The sequence below is a fragment of the Acipenser ruthenus genome, chromosome 6 (assembly GCF_902713425.1).
Source record: "Acipenser ruthenus chromosome 6, fAciRut3.2 maternal haplotype, whole genome shotgun sequence".
Classification (NCBI taxonomy): domain Eukaryota; kingdom Metazoa; phylum Chordata; class Actinopteri; order Acipenseriformes; family Acipenseridae; genus Acipenser; species Acipenser ruthenus.
This window is the reverse complement of record NC_081194.1, coordinates 19,398,753-19,424,161: the sequence shown is the minus strand read 5'-3', so window position 1 is coordinate 19,424,161 and position 25,409 is coordinate 19,398,753. Positions and strand designations below refer to the sequence as shown.

At 36.7% G+C, this 25,409-nt stretch overlaps 2 protein-coding genes across 13 annotated transcripts in view; one reads left to right on the top strand and one right to left on the bottom strand.

Moving 5' to 3' along the window:
* The window catches only part of syne1a (spectrin repeat containing, nuclear envelope 1a), a 179,149-nt gene extending 172,477 nt beyond the window's left edge, over positions 1-6,672 (top strand). For all 9 annotated transcript variants that reach the window (XM_059025182.1, XM_034017823.3, XM_034017822.3 and 6 more), the window contains one exon: positions 5,704-6,672. In XM_059025182.1, the coding sequence (XP_058881165.1) occupies positions 5,704-5,947 (244 nt within the window). In that variant the 3' untranslated portion in view covers positions 5,948-6,672. The remainder of the gene's footprint in view (positions 1-5,703) is intronic.
* Positions 6,673-7,597: 925 nt separating this feature from the next.
* The window catches only part of esr1 (estrogen receptor 1), a 40,959-nt gene continuing 23,147 nt past the window's right edge, over positions 7,598-25,409 (bottom strand). For all 4 annotated transcript variants that reach the window (XM_034016773.3, XM_059025179.1, XM_059025180.1 and 1 more), the window contains 4 exons: positions 17,605-17,743; positions 14,584-14,717; positions 10,699-10,882; positions 7,598-10,419 (listed from right to left, as the gene is read on the bottom strand). In XM_034016773.3, coding sequence (XP_033872664.1) covers positions 10,278-10,419; positions 10,699-10,882; positions 14,584-14,717; positions 17,605-17,743 — 599 coding nt within the window. In that variant the 3' untranslated portion in view covers positions 7,598-10,277. The remainder of the gene's footprint in view (positions 10,420-10,698; positions 10,883-14,583; positions 14,718-17,604; positions 17,744-25,409) is intronic.

Sequence of the window (25,409 nt, the reverse complement as noted above, 5' to 3'; positions counted from 1 at the left end):
TCAGCAGTAGCCTTCATACTGTAATTGTTTTTCAGTCTTACAATATCAAATCGCAGTTCATGTTTTTGAACTTGAACTACTGTAAACATCACAGATTGTGTGTAACAACCACAGAAGCTCGTGGCAATGGATTCCATCTTCTTCTATCATTCTAGATGCTACCTAGAGGCTAGGTAATAGATGGGTTTCTTTCAACTAAATAGAGTCTTTCTCTCTTACAATATGCTTTCTCTGCTTCCATAGTCCTTGGCTGCTTTATATTGCTGTCTTTCAAAATGCTGCTTCAAACACTTGTATCTGTCAATCTTAATTTCAAAAGAAAATAATCAACTTTCCTTCAGTGCTCTATTAATCCACTAGAGGGCAGCCTTAGCATTCTAATGCTACCTTTCTTTTACTACTCTTTTTTTCCCCAGTAGCCATGCCAGCTGCGTCTGCAGTGAACAATGTAACAGCACAAACCATGCACGTGTTGCGTCCCCTCTTCTGTCACTAACAATGCTTCATCTTCTTTTTAAAGCTGCAAAGTAGGGCCACACCAGTAAGGGCTCCCATTTTAAAAACAAGCGGCTGGGTGTACTTTGGTGCTAAATTCCAACCGTTCCCTAAAATTAAAAAATGAACAAGGAAAGAATTGATTCCCAAAGGGGCATCACAGGTTGGATTGAAGTGTGTCAGGTTGTAAAATAAGCAGCCAGCAAGGATACAGGAAAGAAACTAAATGCACCAAGGTATCCATTCTGCAGGGGAAACCAAACCCAAGACTCCCCCCCCCCCCCCCCCCCCCCCACCCAAAAAAAAAACACTGAATGTGCACAAGCCCTGTATTAATATTGCTATGTAGAAACACAATTAATACAATGTAATAGTAAATATTGTCTTACAAATGTGAAACCTGAAGATCCTTTTAATGGATACGCAACCCAAAAACATGAATAAGAAGCTGGCATTCTTTGATTTCTAAATTGGGAACGCACTCAAGACTTACTGTAAACCCGTAAGGCTTTGATAAGTGAAGACTTAAACATATGATACTGCCAAGTAGGTGCAGTACTGTGAAAATAAATACATTTTTATCTAGTAAGTGTCAGCTTACAATACGTTTTGCCAAAGTTGATTGGTATTTATAAATTACAGCATTGGAAAGCCACACTAAAGAAATATGTGGGTAAAACAATATGATTAATTTGCACTTAGAACTACCACCGATCCTCAAAATCCCATTGCTGTGCAGATGTGTAGCCTTCCAAGACCTGACCACTGCTGACCTCTGTATTAGTTACTGATTTGAACTATCACCAGTATCTCCTCCAGTAATAAATAACCAATGTGGTAGTCCTAATAAAACCGTATTTAAGAAATATGATTCTGCTTTCCTTTTAACCGTTGCCTAGCTTTTACTGGCAGCCCTCCCAGACCAATAAAAAACAGTGTAAAGCAATAAAAGAATGATTTTAAGGCCAATTGCACTTGCATGCAGAGTACAGCCAGGATTCAGTAGGCTTGTCAGTCTATATTCTGTTGTTTGAATTCAGGCCACTTCAATGAACTTTCCATTATGTGCAGTGAAAATACCCTGAAATTTGTAGGGACACTAGAACAGTTTTTGAGAACAGCAAACATGCAGTTAAATGCATTCAGCAATAAACATTACATTTAAAGGATCCATTTAAAAAACTGTTTTTAGCACCAAATGTGTTAACACCAAGTAAGTTATCCCAAGATTTGTTGCTGATGACACTGAAACCATTAACAAAACCTTGTTGTCTTGTAAAACGCACTTCAATTCCAAGGAATCTTCTAACTTTTACAACAAATATGCTTTGGGTCTGCACTAAACAAACTTTCCTTATGGTTAAGCCTCTATCAGCTGTTTGCAGCTTGCATTTCCGCACGCAATCTTTAATGCTGGCACCACGGCATGTACTTCAAGGCCTGTCAACACTCTTTATTAATACGTATGTTCTCAATGAAGTACAATATTGCATTCTTTATTCTGACAAGCATGGAATAAAGATTAGCTTTTACTTAATAGAAACATCTGTCAAATATACAAGCCAGGTAGTTTGTGGTTTTATAAGTGGCATTTATCATGGATTTTTGATCTAAGGCATTACTATTTTGCATTTTTTATTAATTTTTTTTTATACAAGCTTCTGATCAGAGTGGGTTGTGTTTGATCTTGCACTGGATCAGCAAACATTGTTGGAACACAGTGTCTAGGCAAAAAGCTGAAAAAAGTCTGATGGAGCATTTATTGGAAACTATTCCTATTATCTGCTAATATAAAGCATATACAGCAAAGGGAAGATGAGGCGTTACTGCCGGGATTATTAGGGATTAGGAATGTGTTTTCCATTATTAGCATAATCAGTTTTGCATTTAATTAGAACTGAATCTGAACTGGTAACAAAGTGTACCAGTAGTTGCTTTCAGATTAGGAGACTACATGGATCAGTCTTCTACCGGGGTAGTCTCCATCTAGGCAGCTGTAAATTGAGATCTTCTTTGTCACACTGGCATTCTGTCTGTGTGGCAAGTAAATCCTAATTGGCTAGGAAATAAGAACTAAATAAAGTGATATCTCCATAGAGACCAAGGCTAGCTACTGGGTCCCATAAATGCTGCTCCTGAAGAGACACCACCTGTGGTGTAAGCCTGTGCTAATTCAGAATGCAGTGCATCCTGAACACGAACAGATAAGGAGAGACATGGACATTGATATACAGTGAGTTTCAGAGTCTGGAGTCACAGGATAGTTATTTTTAAGAAAAGGGAAATGGGATTCACAGAGCCCACCATGCTCCTGTGTTTGTGAATAACAAGATGTTTCCTTATTTGGTTTCAGATAATGAAAGAGAAAATATACAGAGCACTTTAAACTATAATGCTTTATTAATAAACAATCTCCAAACAAAATTAAATGCTGTTTAAGATGCTTTTCTTTATTCCCGGTCCGTGATCGTTTAAACCAGCGATATTTACAGGGAAGGGCCAAACAAAAATATAACCAACAAAAAGGTCACTTGTCTCTGTATCTTCTGTACAGACGCTTTCGATAGGATCTTTGCGAGCCGTCCTGCATTTGATAAAGAAATCAGGCGCAGATAGACTCCTCAGGTTCTGGAACAGTCCCGAAATAACTCCCGTTTCCATAGCTACCAGCCAGGCACTGTCATTAAACCAAAAAAGGTTAGTTTCTACAATATATATTACTATTTGTATAGACTCCAGGCTCCGGACTCCTCTCCTGATCGCCCCAGCATGACTAACTCCCTCAATCACACATTCACCTTTTATACAACAAAACCCCACCCGTTGAATCAGTCCTGCACCTATCCCTAGGGAACAGGTGTTGTTAATAAGACAATGACTCATCAACATGGTGTTTGAAGTACATGTGTGGTTTTTACCTCTCTCAAGATGGCCACCCCAACCGGACAGTAGACTTAAGGTCCGTGCCATCTTGGAGAGGGTGGGAGTTGGTGCACACCACGCCGTCTTGGTCGAGAGGCCACACTTCACCCCTGAACAAGGGAGAATGCCTTACCCTGCCGCACCAAGCCTGTCTATGACAAGGGTGTAATCATTGCGGATGATCCAACCAGGGACTTTAAAAGATCACAGATTGCAATGTGACATTCACTTACAGTACACTGTAAAGAAGTACAATTATAAAATGTACATTTAGGACCTGGCTGGGGGAAAAAAAAGGAAAGGACTAGCTCACCAGCAGTTTGACATCCCTGATTTCTATGGGTCAATGTATAAATACTAAAGAACTGTGGCTAGAAGGGATACAAATTAACAATAAACAAAAGGTAGTTGCATAAAGTGCAAAACATTCCTTCATTGTGAGCACCTCCTGTAAGAACACTGATGTGAAGGAAGACTACCTCTTTAATGTGTAATTAAAGCACTGTGCGTTCCTCGTGTTCCTGGCTATACCTCATTAACTCCCAGCATTGGCATTCATAGGCAGTTTTGAGAGTGGTGTTATTGAACTTTTGCACAGAACACTTTGATGCTGTTAAATGTGCCATGTCCTTTCAATACTGACTTAGAGATCTTTTTTTTTTTTTTTTCAATTTGTTGGGTAAACCACATCACTAAGCATACTCATAAAGTGCTTGCTTTGATAAATCTATTTAGGTGGGTTACCCAGGTCCTCTGGAATAGGTCACATTTGACAGTACATTCAAATAATTACATCATTGGGAACCAGAATTTTATATTTTGTGGTATCCCTATCAGGGCGTCCCAATCCTGGTTCTGGGGACCCACTCCACTGTGTCTGCTGGTTTTCATTCCAACTGAGCTCTCAATTACTTAACTAGACCCTTTATTGACCCTTAATAAAACCTTTTTAATTGTTTTCAGCTCTTAAACAGTTGCAGAGTTCAAGTTACTTTATAGAATGGTATAGCTAATTGAAATATGCAACTGTTAAGAGCTGAAAGCAATTAACAAGATAGCATTCAGCAAATTGTCAATTCAATGAAGGGTCTTGTTAAGTAATTGAGAGCTCAGTTGGAATAAAAACCAGCAGACACAGGGGGTCCCCAGGACCAGGGTTGGAAACCACTGCTCAATATTAACTAAAAAAGTACACTGAAGTGGCTTGTGAACTAGCAATGACATTTTATAGACTAATGGAGATGAACAGGTTTAAACCTAATCTATACAGTTTAGCTGGGAACAAATAGCCTTTTGGTTCCACTATGCAGTTTTGTAATACAATAGTGTGAACTAGTTCCAGTGACATTTTAATTACAAATGGTGCATCAGTGTATAACAGTGCTCAGTGCTGGACCTGCCTGGAAGGTTAAAGCAGGACAGGAATGGCTGATCAGCAGTTTGACGTCCCTGATTTCTATGGGTAGTGTTCGTAACCACTTCATCTTAATTTTCAGTTGACTTTCAAGGTCAATGTATAAATATTAAAGAACTGTGGCTGGAAGGGATAAACTGAAGTTCTGACATATACAAAGTTCAGTGCAAGATCACACAACACTGCATTTATAAATATGTCTAATAGTTTGTATCAATTTAGACATGTACACCACAGTGAAATATTATTCATGGTTTAATCTAAATTAGACATATTTTATCATTGGGATGTAGTTCTTTGACCAAGAAACATTTTCTGTGCTCAAAATTCAGTCTTGAAAATTCCCTATAGCACGTAGAGTATGTTTTGAAAATGTACTTTACTTTGAAAGTGTTAAAACCAGGGATTCTTGAAGGCTCAGCCGTCAACAGAATTTTGAGATGCACTCATGTCTTGTATTTCAAAAATAATTCTAGATCTGAACACTTTAAGTGACACAATATTACACTGTAATTACACACAAAATTGTGTACTGTACATTAACTGGTACATATTTACTGTATAATTACAGTGTAACTATGTCATGTGTTACCCCTAGATACTAAGGTTTCAGGCCCAAGTCCAGTTACAGGTTGGTTACTGCAAGTTCAATCCAAGCCTATGCCTCATGTTTTGTATAACATAGACTACCCTGGACTTGAGCTCAGATTTAAATCCTCAGGATTGGAGACTAAACATGTTTAGCAGGTCAGGGACAGACACCAGACATTGCTTTCATCAGTCGATAACCTTAACAAGCAGCGTTGTTTGCTCAGAAATGCTTCTAAATATGGATGCACATTCTTGTTTTGACTTTTTTTTTTTTTAAATAGGTCTCACAGAAGAGGTGGATCAGGTTCTTCCCATTCTGAGGTGCAGCGCACTCAGCGTTCCCAGTCCTTCTTCCTTCGGGTGCTCAGAGCAGCCCTGCCGCTTCAGCTGCTGCTTCTCTTACTGATTGGCTTAGCCTGTCTGGTGCCAATGACAGAGGAGGACTACAGCTGCACCCTGTCCAATAACTTTGCCAGGTCCTTCCACCCAATGTTGAGGTACACCAACGGCCCCCCTCCAATATGAAACACTGATTAAAAATTGAAGGACTTTTTTTATTTTTTATTACCAAGAACCACTAAATTGGTGTCAAGTTCAGTGGAGTGTATCTAAGAATGATGACATACTATTCATCATTACTTGACCTGCATAGTACAGTAAATGTGGTGCAGTACACACAGTTTTTGTCACAGAGTGGTAAATCAAAAAAAGTAATCCTGTGACTGGCGGGGGGAAATTGAAATACCAAAAAATGATTGGTCTATTTACAGTTGTTTAATAATACTGACGGTATTTCACTGCAAAGTACCACACTGGATTTACACTAGCTATTTTTGATTACATTTTTATTTATTTTTTCAGCCAGTGCGTCAAGTACATTATTGTTACACCAGTATTCTAACAAGAAAAAAAACACTGTGTAGTTGCAAATAAAAATTGGATGATGTGTAATATAACATTTTAAATAGCTTATATGGTAATTTTTTTATGTTACATTTTTTTTTGGCATGTCATTATAATCCTTGCTTTTAAATAAACCAATCATTGATAGTCGAATGCACAATGTGTAAATGTGACAGCAATTTCTATTGATGCTGATAACTGGATGTAAGAAATAAAATCACTGGTTGTGTAATGAAATGATTATTTCATGTAAAGCAAAAAAAATGAAAACAAGTTATTTATGTATGTACAGTTTGCTACGGCTAACTTTTTATTTGCCTTTAATATACATTCTAAAATCTACAAAATTGGTTGTGTTGATTTCTTCCATGGAATATTTCTTATCACATTCTTACCAAACTTAAAGAGCCCAATGAGACACAGTATGCAAAGGGTGAGGCGAGTATTGTGGACTGAATATGGGACTATTTTGGCCGGGGCGACATCCTCAATTGAGGTGTGACCTCTGACACTGTCAGGTCAACCAAGGCAGGGGGACAGAGTGTCGCGAACTGGCAACCCTGTGCACCACGATGCATTAACTTGTCTGCATTCTTGTTTATAGAGCTTTTAACCTGTAATGGCAGTGTATCACACAGCACTGCTCACCACAGCATTGCTCCCCCAGAAGGGAGATGCCGCTGCAATGGATAAATTAACTTCAGGACAACAGTGTATTTAAGCAGTAGTTTAACCAACTGTGAGAACGAAGGGAGAATGTAAGAGCCACAGCATGCCTTAAAGATACATATAAAGATCAGTGTAAAAAAAACACATATTTTACTTTGGGCTGCAGTGTGACACTGGAAGATGGTAGACAGAGAGCTCCAATACATTACTAATTTTGTATCTCCCGTTTGCCCATTGAAGCAAGTGTGAACACACGTGTTTATTGTTCTGTTTTCAGAGACCTTGACATCTCAACCAGCTTAGTTAGTCTAGCTAAGCCTGTATCTATTTCCCCAGCAGAGGGAACCATGTCTTTGGAACAATTTGCTTCCATCTGCATCAGGACTACCTTTTTGTAAAATCACAGAAATGTCATTTTCTTTTTCAGTACACAAAGAAGGATTTCTCATGGTAAATACTATAATGGATGATGCATTAACCCAGTGTAGTCATACACTGTAAATCTTCAATGTTGTGTAATCAATACATACAATGGGCTCTTCCATTTTAAGCTTGTTGCCTGTTGGAGTTCATTTCAACTTCACAAATTGGAAATAACAAGGCTGAAAATTATTTTGCAACTTTTATTTAATATTTCCACTTTAGTTCATCAATTTAAAACACGTTAAAATCTACATACTATACCTGTCATTAAAATTAAGGTAGTTTTCTTTTACAAAGATGCCAAGAACACAGTTTTCCCCAGCAAATTTAGCACAAAACAAAAAACTGCTGTTTCACACCAAAGTTCCACTAGCAGTAAAAAAGAATATGACAATATGTTTCATAGTTTTGAAAGAGGTTGTGCATAACAATAGGTAGTGCATTGCATAAGGTAAGAAAGCAGTGTGTAATAAAACTAGGTAGTTAAGTACTATTAGTACTCAGTAATGTAAGCACAAGACTTGCATTTTTTACAACACAAGCCACTAATTAAGGCATGATTTTATGTATTATTGATCGCCATCATCATTATTATCTGCTTACAGCTGTGATAGCAGCACAGCAAATGCTTCTAATTGTTGACAAAGCAAAAGCAAATCGTCTTAGGACACATTTGTTTAAGGTTTTAACCTTTATGAGTTAAAGTCATCAATGGCCGCATACAATTCTAGTAAACACAGGCTCTATTTGTCCAGAACAGACTCAAGGATTTGATTACAGTTCCTGTATACAACAGACAGGTAGAAAGTTGCAGGTTTTTATCATTTTCTGAAGATCTACTAACACCCTGTTGTAAACTACACCAACAGCTGGCTTACTCATAATCAGCCATTTTTACTGGTTCTTAAAAAAAGTCAAATTTCATGTTTTTTTTTTTTGTTCTTTAACCAGCATACCAGTTCTGACCAGCTTCCTTTCCACTGTTGCCCACTTATGTTATTCTATGTCTGTTGCTTGTAGAGTCTTCTGGTTAACACCAAAAGGCTCCACAGCACTTTTGAATGCTTCATTTCCTCACCTTACAACTTTCCATATTATATTCCACCCCAGAACAAGCAAAGCAACCCAATTATAAACTGATTTCACTGAAAACAGTGCAATGTTGATCATACTATACCTCTACCTATATGCATGATTTTATAGGTAGAAAATTTGCCTCACTGAGCTATGATCCTTATACAAGAATGTGAACTGTAATCACTAGTTGAGAAAAACTCAAATCCAATGCAATGCAAGCAGCACATTATCTTAAAAGAAAATGTTAATTAATTCCAATCTCATGAACTTGACAAATTGTTACATATCATTTTTTGCTAAAGGACACGTTGACAACAATAAACCTTTTTGGCAAAACTTTCAATCAGCCTGAAGTCATGTACTGGACAAACCTATAAACTATGAAGTGGAACATAATAAGTAGTAATAATGCTAATTCATACAAAGAATGAGGAGGTTAAATACAGTAGGGCAGCTTTCAATTGTTTTAAACATAATAAAGAAAAGATTTTAAAAAATACATAAGTGCCTCATGGTAAAACATCACGGTGAATAACACAGTTTAAATTTGATTATTTGTCTTGACATTTTAGATGCATTTAATTAGGTATTCTATTGTTTCTTCTACATTATTTCCCATAATAAATCTATTTGTTACATAACACAGCTCCAGTGCTCCAGGGCCTCCAGAGGTTATCGATTAAATAATCAAGGGTTTAATACCTGAATAGAGGTTAAACGGATCAATGAAATAATTAAGGGTATGGTTGTAGCAATTATCTAGGCTAGAATGTCGCCCTAGATGTGCAGCACTGCTTTCCAGCATGTTATTGTCATAGAGATTATGAGATAACTATCCAGTGTAACAAATGTGGGAGAAGTGGGAAAACTAACAATAACCCCCCCCCCCCCCCAAATTGGAACTTGAATTGAGTCCAAAATTGAGCAAGTCCAAACTCATACTGCAATAATTAACACTTAAAATGCATTGTCAACATGGCCTACCCATGAAATTCATGAAATAACAAATCATAAAATAAGAGAGGGAGTACTGTACTGTTGTTTAGCAGAACCTTTTTAAAAATAACCTTCTTTTCTTTTGTTTATATCTGTGGGCCTGTCTGTCCATGATAATGTTATCCCTGCAAATTATAAATGAACATTTTACACTGAAGTGTAGAATGTATCATCAATTTACTTATGACTATGAATTCAATGTTAGCGTAGTTATTATGTGCTAAGGTTGTTAATATGTTACTAAAATTTAGAGATTCCCTTTGAATGTGTTGATAAATGGAAAACAGCCAGTGCCCAAAGCAAACTGCTCCTGGTGCAAAAGTGGCTATAGAGCCTAAATCCCTTTCTGGTTTGTATTGTATGCACTAATAATGCACCTTTCTAAAAGTGTGAACTAGCAGTTGCAATGACCAATTTGTTTTTCATACTTGGGTCTGATTTCTTTACCGAGTATTTAATTTCCTAAACGCAGCATTGCTAGCCTAAAATTCCAGTTAAATTAAATATAGGACCCAGACTTCCATTAAAGAAGCAGATCCCTCATTGAATCAAAGGCATTAGTTGTGAATCTGAAACACTCACACAAAAGGACTGCATGAGCCATTTTTTGTCGAGAGACAATTTTGCCAGTTTAAGTGCCAAAGTGTGCTTATTCCAGTGATAAGGCTAAAGAAATGTGGGCCCCCGCTGTGAGAGTAGGTAGCGTGCTGTTGAGGTTCAAGCTTGCAATGCTCACAGTTATGTGTGCAAATTAATCCCACTTCTGTCTGACAGGCAGAGAGCACTGTCACTTGTCAACTTGTCGCTTTTCTGGCTCACTGTCCCCTGGACAATGAAGTCGGTGCGCATCCAGCATCTCCAGCAGTAAATCATAGGGAGGGACGATGTTCTTGCACTTCATATTGTACAGGTGCTCCATGCCTTTGATGCTGTTACGAAAAGTCAACACCAGAGCATTAAAAAACAACTCCATTTTAATAAATAAAACCAAGCCTGGGCTTAGATACAATACAGTAATTTAAGTGTCTGAACTTCCTAACCCTCACAAAATACTGTAGGACAGGCTATCTCTTGAAACAAAGTGGCCAAAAATTGCAGCAACTAGTACAAAATAATTCAAAGCAGCTGCTCCTATTTGCAACTCAGTATGTACCACATGGGGTTGGTGATGTCTCATAGAGGAAGTGCTGTTAGCTTAGTATGCTCACCTCATGTGGCGGATGTGTGAGAGAAGGAGGAGGAGCTGGGCTTGTCTTCTGGACTGCTGTTGTGGAGGTAGGCCTGATTTGGCGATGACATGGATAAGAGTGTCTGTGATTTTATCCAGTATTAGTTGAATGGTCTGGCTGTCATTCAGAGTTTCCATGGAGCTGGAGAGAAAGGGAAAGGCGCCTGGAAATTTGAAACAGGAAAGAAAAATTATTTTCCAGCACTTGTTACACTGTGGAAGTTCAAAAGGAAGCTTTCAAGACTGACTAGTAAGACTTGTTTGTAAAAACCTCTTTTCTGCATCACAAACTAGAAAAAGGAAACAAGCTATGCCTAGTTGACTGGCTATTTATAATTAGGGGTCTACTTAAATCACGGTAAATTTACGTATTTTTCACAGGTGTGTTGCAGAATAAAATTAGGATTTCGCGGACATTTCGCGGACCTGTTTAAACATTAAATAAACCTAAGTAGGCAGTATTTCAGAACACTATAAAGCCTAAAAATAGTGGTGCTTGCTTCCTTACTGAAACAGAGTGCTGTCATTTGTTAAAGGCAAGCATGCAGCATACCCCTGCAGTTGACTTGCCCATACATTGAGACTGCACGCTCTGCATCCACTGATTTGGTTGGAAGTTAATACAGATGTGGAAATCGATTAGAAACAGCCCAAAAATTCGGTTACACAAGGGCATCTGGCACACTTTAATAAAGGCAATTTATGCAGCACGTTTGTTGTCATATTATTTGTCTCGCCCAATAATTTATTTTATTAGTACCGAGTCAAAACAAAGAGAATGTGGCTATTCGGGTCTAAAATTCCAGCTGCGAAAAAGCGAGGTGGCTGTGCTGGATCATTTTAGTACTGATTTAACTTACAGACAGGAATACTTTTTGTCTGCGCTGACTTTCCAGTTTGGTTTCTGAAAGCTGTTTATTTTACGTTCTGTTCAGCAGCCTCTGTAGTAGCCTTTTGTTTAATGTGTGATTCTGAAGCTAAATAGTGATCGATCGTATTTTCTCCAAAGACATATTAAGATATACAAAAAAATTACCTCAGTCTGCATGTACAGTTTCTTTGGGAAAAATCTTGAAACAATCATCAGCCAAAATATACTTTGCTTTTTTGTCGTCCATTTCTACTATTTTACCTCCAATGCTGAAAACTAGATTTTAGCAACCTAAATCAAAACAGCACCAACTTTGCCCCAACCCTCTACTGCACAGTATAGGTCACATAAAAGCAGTAAAGACGCACCGATAGGCGGATATATTGTGAGACGTGTTGAATTTAAATCAAGGGAAGTAAAGTTAAAACTTTACAATGCATTAGTAATACCTCACCTAGAATATTGTGTTCAGTTCTGGTTACCTTGTTACAAAAAGGATATTGTTGCTCTAGAAAGAGTGCAAAGAAGAGCAACCAGAATTATCCCGGGTTTAAAAGGCATGTCGTATGCAGACAGGCTAAAAGAATTTAATCTATTCAGTCTTGAACAAAGAAGACTACGCGGAGATCTGATTCAAACATTCAAAATCCTAAAAGGTATAGACAATGTCGACCCAGGAGACTTCTTTGACCTGAAAAAAGAAACAAGGACCAGGGGTCACAAATGGAGAGTAGATAAAGGGGCATTCAGAACAGAAAATAGGAGGCACTTTTTTTACACAGAGAATTGTGAGGGTCTGGAACCAACTCCCCAGTAATGTTGTTGAAGCCGACACCCTGGGATCCTTCAAGAAGCTGCTTGATGAGATTCTGGGATCAATAAGCTACTAACAACCAAACGAGCAAGATGGGCTGAATGGCCTCCTCTCGTTTGTAAACTTTATGTTCTTAAGAAGGAGACATCATCTTCAGCAAGAACGAGTGATTTGTAGGATGAGAAGAGAAAGGGTATTTCGCATTACCCTCCTCGATTTAAATGAAGACCAAATTAAGCGTAAAGGTTCGTCAGGCACATCATTCTTGAGCTGCTGTCTGGAGCCTGTAACCCAGAAAAGCCATGCTATCCCTGTAGTGGTCAAACTATTGTCCATCCTGCATTATCGTGTCTCTGGGTCCTTTCAGGGGACTGTGGCAGCTGTTGTTGGCATTTCCCAGTCCGCTTCCTCTCGTGCGTTGCCAGTTGTGCATTGGAGGCGAACAGTTTTTTTGTATTGGAGAGTTAAAACCTAAATAGTTCATTGCAATTTTGACAATAGAAACATGGTCCCAATTTTTATTCACAGACAACCCTGTTGCTTCAATATGGATAATCATGCCATTGTACAGTAAACCTTTGTGTGATAATTTCCCAGTCATTTATTCTGTCTATAAGAGGAACACAAGAGGCTCAGAATCAAACTTTTTTTTTTTTTTTTTTTTATTACACACCTTTAAATAAAAGTAAGGTTGTTTTAATTTTGTTTAAGATTATTTGTTAAATTACTAGAAATTGTGTATTTTGCTTTTTGTTGTAATAAAAAATGGTTAAAGTTTACTAAATGCCTGTCCTTAATCTGTTGCCTTGAGTTATGGTATAATAAGCTAGGGTGCCAATACTTTGGTCTGTGACTGCAAGTTATATATTATATATATATATATATATATATATATATATATATATATATATATATATATAAAGCTGCTGATATTTATACTTTGGGTTACAATTTCCGTTGCCATGTCGAGAGCTGCTATTTGATCAATGATTATTATTGTATTATTAATATTAAGAATGTATTATTCCATTATTGTATTTTCTACATTTTAAAGTATGACTCACTTGAATGATGCCCACTTGAATCGATTTTCAAAACTGCAAAACATTAAATTGTAACTGCTACGTTTACTCATTTGTGAAGCTACAAATTCTAAGCAGTCATCGCCTACCAGAACCAAATGATTTCAATACTCTGCACTAAAAACAGCTAGATTGATTAAATTAAATTCACAGAGTACAAGAGTTCTCTGCGGGCAGACACAGTAATTTTGTTTTGCTAAAACATCCCAGCATAGGTGTCCTTGGTGCTGCAGACAGACTGTCGTCATGGTATTCAAAGGATGATTTAGAAAGTTTCAAAGGTAAGAAAATCTACTGAATCCTAGAGCCACAAATATGCTGCAATGTCAAAACTTTTAAAAGATGCAAAACTGGTAGTGAATAGCAAACTCACACACTGACACAAAGTATTGGTTGTTTTCTATATAATTTCAAGCATGTCTAACATGTAGGCAATGTGTTAAATTCAGACTTTTACTTAATTGTTTATGTATTCTTTTTTATTGGCACCTTGTTTGGATTCCTGGTAATTTGTCATCCAAGACAACATCTCTGTGAACTGTTAAACAAAATATCATGTTCTAGGTCAAAAGACAATTACAATAATGGTGTTCTCTCTCTCTCTCACCCTCCCTCTCTCCCTGCCCCTCCCCCTCTCCCCCGTGTGTGTATTTTTGTAGTGTAAGTTTTATCTGTAATACACAAAATAGTAAGACATTAGAAATACTAAAATAAGTTTTGGTTAGAAGCCTACTGTATATAACTTTCTATTAGTATTCCTGCATAACTACGTTTTTACCTGCTTTATGAGCAATCAGGATAAAAGAAAACTTTGTTCTAGTATGATGTTTTCTTTCACATTACATAAATACTGCTTTTCCCTAGGTTCAATAGCATGTTATAGTTACAGCTATAAAAATGCAAGCAACATTTAACTGCACACATGTCAAGACCGCTTCTTCAGGATAGTCAAAGAATTTTCTCATTTTTAAACCGGAGATGTTTTTTATTTTTTAATTGAATCTGATCACAAAGAAGAATATGATTTTCTCATTACTGTCATAACATCTGCAAAATTGTATGTCTTTGGTAATATGCTTTAGCACTTAATAAACTCACCGGAGTTTAACAGGATGATGGCCTTGAGGCACATGTATTCTTCATTTTTGAGTTTCAGTGTAAAAAAACGAGACGAGGTGGTGAGGAGCATGTCGAATATCTCCACCATACCCTCAACACAGCTTCCTTCATTCCTTTAGAAAAACGGGGAGAAAAACATTAATATCATCTACTTAAAATAACATCCTTTAAAATTCTCAAGAGAAGTGGAAATCAGCACATTGGTGGTTGGCACAGTTAATAAGCAAACACCACATTGTGTGTCACCACTTTTTCCCTACACTAGGCTGACTGTAGATGAATAAATCAGCTAATTTAATTGATGTAATTGTTGATTGCCCAACTAATCAACAACCCAGTTTCCTCTATTTCTACCACATTCTCAAATTGCTGCAATGAAGAGGATCAGTGAGACCACTTTCCTGCATCGATGGGGAAGTAAGGCATTTCTATTACGTGTGACCAATTAATAGATGGATTCAATTTTAAAAAGCCCTATTGCTAGTTTCGATTCTATTTTCCTGAGATTAAGGGATTTTAGAAAGTTTATTATTAAATGCATTCCATAAGAAAATATACCGAGCATCTAAAGAAACGTATCACTATTATAAGATTTATTTTTTTTGGAAAAAAATAAGGTATATATATATATATGATGGACATTGACAAAATGTTTTTGGGTTCTTTTTAATCACTCGATCATTCATCCTTGACCATGGCACGCTTCAGTGACTGACTGAAGCATATGCACTTAATCACCTAATTAGTGAGACAGTTGATTGGACAATGGATATGGAGGGATTTCAGCTGTTGAATTGCAAGCTTGAGTAAAAGCAATAAAGAAAATCACAGAAAAAAAAAACAATATGCCACGTCTGTCAAGAGAGCAGCGCCTTCGTGCAATCAGCATGTTGGAGGCTGGACTAGGGCAGCATACTATGGCTCGCTGTCTTGGGTGCTCACAACCAGCCATTTCAAACCTGGCAAGACTGTATAACCAGACACACTCTGTCAATGACAACCCCTGCCCAAGATAGACAGATCATTTTGCAGCATCTTCATGATGTCAGTTGTTAATCAGCACAATAAAGAGTCACTGCACCTGCTCTAAAACAGAGTGTCATTTTTCGATCACATCCAAATATAAGTGATAGTTTCTTTTGAACCTCAACTATAAGTGATACTTTTCTTTTATGCTCAAATACAAGTGATAAGTTTCTTTTGATGCTCGGTATAGTTTCAATTCCGGGTTCTAAGTCATTTTGTAAATGCTATGTCTCTAAGCTACTTTTCACCACTATTGTGTACTTATTCTGGGTTGCCTTTACCCAGACCCCTATAGGATACATCATGGTATATCATGATTATTCTCCTGCCTCAGATCAGATGCATAAATAGGTAGCCCAACCTCAATAACTTGTAGTAAAGAATTTATTTACCTAGCATCATCATAATAAGATGTGTGCTTTTGAAGGTACAAATTTTGTTATATACTTTCGGACATCCAGCTACATACATTCACTACATGTCATGAAAATAGACGGACCAATTTCCAAAAATATCACATCATTTTCATAACCAACATAAGTAGGTCACCATAACCTACTATAGATTCTAATACTCGCATGAACTAAATCCGTCTAGGACAGCTAATGGATGTGAATAGCAAGTATAATTACAATTGGATGACTGATTCACTAGATATATAAAAAAACGCATTATATTATCCCGCAAAGGACAGTACTAAAATGCATTAAGGAAAAATGGGAATCAGAAAATGAATATCTAAATACATATGAAAAAAAAAAACCAAAAATCCCAAACGGATGGTAGCCACAGTATCATTAAAAGAATCTCATCACTGTTCTTGTCAAAAGTCATGGACATGGATCAGAATCTAGTGTTTACTAAGGAGATGAGAGGCACAGAAAGTACAGTACAGACTGTACCTGCAAAACGTGTGCATTATTCGGAGATATGATTCATTCACTCATATCCTCCAAGGTTTTATTTTTTTTTTATTTTATTTTTTTTTTTTTTTTAAACTCCTGGGAGCAAACCTAGCCTTTTAGTTTGCAGAGAAAGCTATTTTAATTAAATCTTACAGAGTAGCTGACATTGCCAGTTTGAAAAAAAGGTTTTCTACTGTATTTCTTACTCAATACATCTAATTTATTGCATTGGTCAAATTATACCTTAGTTAGAAAACATTAAACAAATACAGTACTGTAAACCTTAAACATTAAAAAGGGAAAATACTATACTATATAAAGTAATTACTCTTTGACTAAGGAGCTAAGACATTCGCAGTTCCCAGTCTTTATTATGTAGTTTACTCTCTAACCTTCAGCTACTCCTCGTTCAGTAGCCAGATCTTCTCGCTCCACATCATTACAAATAATATTTGTAACAGAGCTTTACATAAGAAAAAAAAATATCCAAATTAGATTTAGATTAGATATGTTCAGGCGACTGCAGTGTAACACATTGTTGTAGGTTAAAGGGTTAAATGTTTCATAATTTTTTGGAGAAAGTAAATGCACACCTCCCCGATGTTGGCATAATACAAGGAACGGCAAACAAACTGTGCAAAGTGTAACAGTGTTGTCAGAAACAGATTTGTTTGGCAAAAAAGCTATCTGGGAATGGCAAACAGGACAGATGCAGTTACATTAACTATTCAGTAAATAGATAGTATTTAGGGTGAACAGCATGTCTGAGACAGCTTGATCATTAAAAAGGTTTGAATGCTGTACATTCAAAAAGGGGATTATATATCCCATTATACAATGGTATTATATAGTCTTGGTGAGGTAAAAAGTAAAATTACTTCCCCAACCCCATTCATACCAACATGGCTAGCATTCTAAATTGAATCCTACTTCTCAACAGATCTTGGTAGCAATATCCTATCTGCTTTGTTTTAATATACCGTCTGTTTGCTATGCCTGGTTTTTTTTTTTATTATTTATTATAGTTTTGTCAAATTATTTTAACTGTGTATAAGCAACATTTACCAACCTGTCAAAAGCCAGATCTGGGGCAAAAATTAACTTCCCAGGGAATTCCACAGAGCGCCAGATAAGACCGATCATTAGGACCTCTAACCAAGAACATTCCAGCAGCTGTACCTGGTCATGGAGCGACAAATCCACAAACCCTGAAAAACAGGACAGCAAAACATTAAGAAAGACACGGAGCACAGGAGAATATGCACAGAAGAAAAAATAAATGAGTAGAAGTCACTGGGTCCTCAACTTAATTTGGTTAAAAAGCAATAGACTATGGGGATTTATGTATTGTACACTCATTTCACATTAGAAGAGAACATAAGAACATAATAAGAAAATGTACAGATGAGAGGAAGCCATTCAGCCCATTCGGCCAGTCAATCCTTGTCCGCTTCCTAGTAGTTGATTGAGCAGGTACAATGACTCAATAAATCAGGTCAGGCCATCTTATACGACATTGCAAATGTATCCATTTTCAATCAATTTTATTTGTATATAGTGCTAGTGCTTTTCCTGTAGAACATCTCAAAGTGCTAAACTTAGAGACTCTAAGCAGGAAAATGGAGATTCAAGTTAATAAATTTAAGTTAAAATAGTATGTGCTTGTTATTGTTTTGGTCTCGGAATTAATTTGGTCTCTATTGTAGCAAAATGTAAAAAAGTACATATTTGCCCATGGATGGAGTCCAGCTATGGAATGTTAAAACAGAAAGCTTACCTTTCTGTCAACAGACTTTCATGAAAAGCTTAACTCCTAGTTCAACTTTCCACAAAACTAAACAGGAAAGGACCTGTACATGAAGCAGGTTTCTGTTTTTGGGTTTGGGTAAAAAAAAAATCCTTGGATGTACCCAGCCAAGATCCACAACTTGCCACGAGCAAGATTTATTTTTGAAAACCACCAAGAGATTTTAATAAAAGAGAAAATGACCATGATCAAGTATACTTCATGAGGCTTTAGGAGATAATTGGGATACCAACAGTGACCAATCATTGCATATGTATTTGTCATGATCACAAATAGGCGTATCTCTTATACATTTAAAACATTTCATACATTATAATAAAATTACCTCTGGGAAGTAATTTTTTTTATTTTCACAAATAAGTGATGGCTCTGTCTAGTGTACATTTATCAACCATTTCCAGGAAAACTACAAAGCATGAAGAATTAAAGCAAATAATAAATTATCAGGCTAACTGATGACCCAGAAACACAGCATTTTCAGTTATACTATTTAGCATTTATTCTGTTAAAATATTAATACACAGCTCCTAACAAGTATTGGCATAAAAAAAAAATATTGGGCAAGTGCAAACGTAAAATAGATGTTTCATAATTAGAAAAAACAACCCAGGTGCTGTAAGCCCTTATACAGTAATGGCCTCCCTGCTGGATGGCATTGGCATAATGCAGAGAATGTACAACCTAACTGGATAGGCTCAAAGGGGGAATTCACATTTACTCATTAGGACAACACTGGGCTAAATTCTCAAAGCTATTTACTCCAAATCAACATTAGCACATTTTTTTTTCCAGAAGATTAAATCACCCTATAAAAGTTATTAAACCAGATACAGACGTGCTCAAATTTGTTGGTACCCCTCCACAAAAAACGAAGAATGCACAATTTTCTCTGAAATAACTTGAAACTTACAAAAGTAATTGGCATCCACCATTGTTTATTCCATATTTAATAGAAATCAGACTTTGCTTTTGATTTTTTATTCAACATTATTATTATTATTATTATTATTATTTATTTCTTAGCAGACGCCCTTATCCAGGGCGACTTACAATTGTTACAAGATATCACATTATACATTATTTCACATTATACAGATATCACATTATTTTACATACAATTACCCATTTATACAGTTGGGTTTTTACTGGAGCAATCTAAGTAAAGCACCTTGCTCAAGGGTACAACAGCAGTGTCCCCCACTGGGGATTGAACCCACAACCCTCCGGTCCAGAGTCCAGAGCCCTAACCACTACTCCACACTGCTGCCTCAACATAATATTGTAAATAATAAAACAAATGAAAATGGCATGGACAAAAATGATGGGACCGCTAACCTAATATTTTGTTGCACAACCTTTAAAGACAATCACTGCAATCAAACATTTTCTGTAGCTCTCAATAAGACTTCTGCACCTGTTAACAGGTAGTTTGGCCCACTCTTCCTGAGCAAACTGCTCCAGCTGTCTCAGGTTTGATGGGTGCCTTCTCCAGACTGCAAGTTTCAGCTCTTTCTATAGATGTTCGATAGGATTCAGATCAGGACTCATAGAAGGCCACTTCAGAATAGTCCAATGTTTTGTTCTTATCCATTCTTGGGTGCTTTTAGCTGTGTGTTTTGGGTCATTATCCTGTTGGAGGACCCATGACCTGCGACTGAGACAGAGCTTTCTGACACTGGGCAGTACGTTTCGCTCCAGAATGCCTTGATAGTCTTGAGATTTCATTGTGCCCTGCACAGATTCAAGGCACCCTGTGCCAGGCGCAGCAAAGCAGCCCCAAAACATAACCGAGCCTCCTCCATGTTTCACTGTAGGTATGGTGTTCTTTTCTTTGAAAGCTTCATTTTTTCATCTGTGAACATAGAGCTGATGTGACTTGCCAAAAAGCTCCAGTTTTGACTCATCTGTCCAAAGGACATTCTCCCAGAAGGACTGTGGCTTGTCAATATGCATTTTAGCAAATTCCAGTCTGGCTTTATGTTTTTCTGTCAAAAGTGGAGTCCTCCTGGATCTTCTTCCATGGAGCCCACTTTCGCTCAAAAAGGGACGGATGGTGCGATCAGAAACTTGGAGTTCAGCTTGTATCTCTTTGGCAGTTATCCTTGGTTCTTTTTCTACCATTCGCACTATCCTTCTGTTCAATCTGGGGTCGATTTTCCTCTTGCGGCCGCGCCCAGGGAGGTTGGCTACAGTTCCATGGACCTTAAACGTCTTAATAATATTTGCAACTGTTGTCACAGGAACATCAAGCTGCTTGGAGATGGTCTTGTAGCCTTTACCTTTACCATGCTTGTCTATTTTCTTTCTGATCTCCTCAGACAACTCTCTCCTTTGCTTTCTCTGGTCCATGTTCAGTGTGGTGCACACAATGATACCAAACAGCACAGTGACTACTTTTCTCCATTTAAATAGGCTGAATGACTGATTACAAGATTGGAGACATGTGTGATACTAATTAAAGAAACTAATTAGTTTGAAATATCACTATAGTCCAATTATTTATTATCTTTTCTAAGGGGTACCAACAAATGTGTCCAGGCCATTTTAGAATATCTTTGTAGAATAAGCAATAATTCATGTCTTTTCACAGCTTCTTTGCTTTATTCTATGACATACCAAAGGCATGAAAGTATACATGATAAAATAGCTTTTAATTTCATCACTTTTCAGGAGGAATGAAGCATTATTTCAATGAGCTGTAAGGGTACCAACAAATTTGAGCACGTCTGTATAAACAACAAAGACTTCTAACTCAGGAACTTGTTTTAGAATTAGTTTTAGAATTGTAATGGTGTTTATGTCCTTTCATATACAAATTATGCTAATGATGATTTGTAGTAAATAACTTTAAGAAATCAAGAATTGTCTAAACAAGAAAAAACGCTAAAGATTGAAAATAAATAACTACAATTTAAGAGATCTTATTTATTCTTAGCTTAGGTTGTTTATTTCTAATTTTATAAATTTGACTATTACTTTTTTAAAAAAAAGGTTGTAATGAAAATAATGTAAAAGAATTTGTGATTTCACCCAGTGTCCCAAGTTAATTGCTACTATAGAAAAAAAAGTTTGTTTTAAAGTTTAACATTTGCCAATATATAAAAACTGAAGGGTGCCAAGTTTTCTCAAAATTGGAAATAAGTGTTTCAAGGCCGCCACACAATGTCCTTGTCTTTAAATCAGAATGCAATTAGCCTACAGTTTACAACTCTACAAGGCTGTCTGTCTCCATAGGAAACTTAAAGGTCTTCTGTTTCAGGTAGGTCTTCCTTTTCCAGCATCAGTTAAATGGCAAGACTGAGTAGTAGTATGAATGCAATCTCTTTGAAATACATTCTGCTGTTTAATATTAGATTTAATGCATTGTAGTTGGGCATTTCATTAGGTGTTCCTTACAGCATGTATAACTTTTTTATTTGTTTGTAACAGGATGTGCTTGAATTATTTTCATTCTGGACTCGTCGTGCCATGCAACAACTGTGGGCTTCCAGCACATAAGCTGAATGTTTTATCTACAAATGATCTGGTAGATCTGAATTTATGTAGCCTGTGGTATCAATTATTTTCTCATCCTGCTGGAATTAAAATTCCTTGGCAATTACTATAGCTGCTAGGACTCAAACTCCCTCCTATAAAGCAGTATGCCAAACATGTACCATATGTAGCGGCAAGCTTTGAACGCAACAGTGCTGTTTATTTGATTCCTTGTCAATGCTTTGGGATTGTACCTGTTAATGTCCCATTATCTCATGGGGATATTTCCATAGAAAAAAAACTCAAATCCCAAACCATTGACTTTCTATTACTAAGTCTGATTTCACAGATGAAGCAAAACATTTAAGAATCAAAAGATAATATTATTTCCAGTTTCAAGTTTTCCTCAAGAAGGGGTGGATCCATACCCTACAGACGTCAGTAACTTTCCTCCTTTCAACAAAAATGTTAGGCCTAACTGATAATTACCAACAAGCTCAATTTACCAAAAACTGTCTTCTGCTATCTGATTCTAAGAAATAAATGATCCAGTTCTCTTCCTATTAACCAATACACTGTAAGGGAGCTATTTCCTCTGAATATAGATTAACCCCAACGTGCCAATTTTCAAGGTACACTTCAAAAACGCCATATACAAGAAACACATCTGCCAGCACGCATTTTATGGAAGGCCACCCGGGTCAAAAATGCGTCATTTAGTACATGTTTAAAATATTTAGTACATGTATTGATCTGGACCAATCAGAATACATAAAATACCATGTGTTGTAAATAAATGTAAATGAACGACACATTTTCTGCGTAGGGGCTGGTCATTTTACATTCATGCAGCTTAGTTACAAGAGCAGCCAATCACCTTCGGGATAACATCTTAATTACAGACAGTAATTTCTTCTACAGTGCAAATATAGATTTGCTGAGTGCTGCCGACTTCTTGAGACAGACAATGTTGACCGTGACACAGTTCAGTTTGTATTAACAATGTACACAATCAGTTTTCTTTTAATTTTCTAATTATATTTATTTCAGTTTTAGACTTAAATATTGAGTTACCATGGCTAATATTAGATTCAATGTCAGATCTTTCAACACTTGTTTAAAATTACATATTAGTTACAGTGGGGTTACCACTGAAATAAAGCGATTTCTAACGCTCTCAAACCGCCTGCTGTTGCTTGTCTCGGAGGTCCTGGGTCTATCCACCTTAGACTTTACTCAATGCCAAGTCCATATACCTCCACGAATTAGACAGGAATGGCAGATGTACGGTGACTTTTAATTGGATAATTTATTACACATACTATTTTTTATTTATTTTTTTTAATTCATTGGTTCTTATTTCATTTTCAGTGACGCACAGCTCCCGCGGTAAACCATGGAAGATGAAGTGTTCTATTCCATACACAAAGGATTTTTTTTTTTTCAAATGCTGACACTGCATCATGATAAACAAGCAAGGAAATCTAAACTCCACACACCAGCCTCTGTACATTCATGTGGCAGGAAGTTCAATCCTGTCGGGTGCATTGTGCCCTCTGTAGTTTCTTAACAATTGCTTGTATACCAGTGCAGACACTAGTACTGATAGAAATTTGGCAATTCAGTGATTTTCCAACAGGGGGCAATGATTACAACAGCTGGGGATTATTAACTGTTCAGTCAAGATGGGTTCCTTTCTCCTGGACATTATTGCTATTATAAGCCATCTGTAGATAAAATACTTTTAATTGTGTGTTTCACAAACTCACACTTCTCTATTATACAGTAATTGTGATGTAAGCTAAATGTTTGGTGATGTAAATGTTGTGCTGTGCAGGGCATTTCTAGAGAATTAAATCCTTTGACTGTCCGATTACTTCAATAAACTGATGTAAAGTGGTTTACTTGTGTTGTAAAGCAGACTATGTGTCTTCTTGCCAAACAAGCTACAATAGTTTATGGATTTTTCTAAACGTTTATTACTAGTAAACTAAACCGTGTTGTTTACACATTTAAAGCAGGCATCCTTATACCAGTCAATCAGAACTCTGTGTTCTGTCACATGACAGGATAGAAAAGCACTTACGATGGTGTCATTGAGACAGTGACCTATCCCTTTGAAACTATCCTATCACTTTAAATCTTTAACACGAATGGCGCAGGAATAAACAGCATCTCTTAAAGATGAAATAAGCACAGAGGAGGGTGGTAACAGAGCAGGAGACTTTGAACCACACTAACAGAAATTGCTTGGGAAATCAACCAAACGCTCAAAAACAAACAATTCAATGACAAATGTTTCCACTGGAAGTCTTTCATTATCTTGTCTGCAATGGTATTTTGACTTTCACCCTCATGAGCCTGTTTACTAGCAATGAAATGTCCCTGTGATCTTACATTTTAAGTCTTAACTACTTGACCTGGAGAAAAAAAACTACTGAGTCAATAGTGTCTCGATTATGAGCTAATGAGCAACACTCAAGTAGCATTATTTGTATTACAAATCTGAGTTAGCAAATTCCTGGTGCTATCAACGTATACAGTATAATTAATTTTATCACGGTTCTAAAAACAACTTTAAACATGTCAACAAGTTTTAATAAAACACACAAGGTCAGAATTAAGCTTTTTATTTAGCTCCCCTTATGAAAGTTTAAGATAAACAGTAGTAAAAGCATATAAAACTATAGTAAAGCATAGTAAAAACACAATGAAAGCACAGTAAAGCACAGGCAAACATGGGAAACCATTAAAAACTATGGTAAAGCATGGTAAAAACAATGGTTATTCATCTAAAAGCACAATAAATGCATAATATAAGCATGAGAAATTCATGGATGAATGAAAACTCACTGTACAATTACACCATAGTAACCTTTCATGCAACTCATTCTATAGGGTGTGCTGAAGACCACATCACATTGTGTACATTTTTAGAAATGTATTGACTGAAAATATTACATAAAATATACTGTTTCTCCGTTTGTAACACACTTGCCCATTTGTATTACTTCAATATGTTAATCCAGTACAGTAACACAAACTGAAATATTATAGTTATGAAGCCATAGTATGCAGTATACTGTTTACAAATACATTCCCAAAAGTGGTCATGTCACTGGGTTTTCACAACACACAGGAACTAAACAGGCCTAAAAAGGATATGTTTATACTGGTGCTGCATGTACTGGTGCCGCAAGCATTTACCAATAAAGAAAAACAAATATGTACAAAGAAGGACCACAGTTTTTCATTCATTGAAGAAATGTCAGGGAAGGCAAAATTATGACCATTAGCTGTCAAATCCAATAGCATTTTGTATTTTTAATAAGCGTCCTTTGAGTCAAAGCCAGTTTTGTAAAAACATGCTTCTAAAAGCTTAGCTTTAGATTAAAAAAAGGACATAAGAATTAATTGCAGCAATTTCTTTCAACATCTGCCTGAAGGATACTATGTAGGAGTAGTGGGTCAGGAGGAACAAAGGAATACTGATTCTCTTTTCAAATTCGTTGTGAAAGGATGCAAACAAGGTCAAAAGTACAATGCACCCCAGAACCATACTGCCACCCCAATATATCTAGACTGTTGTGGCT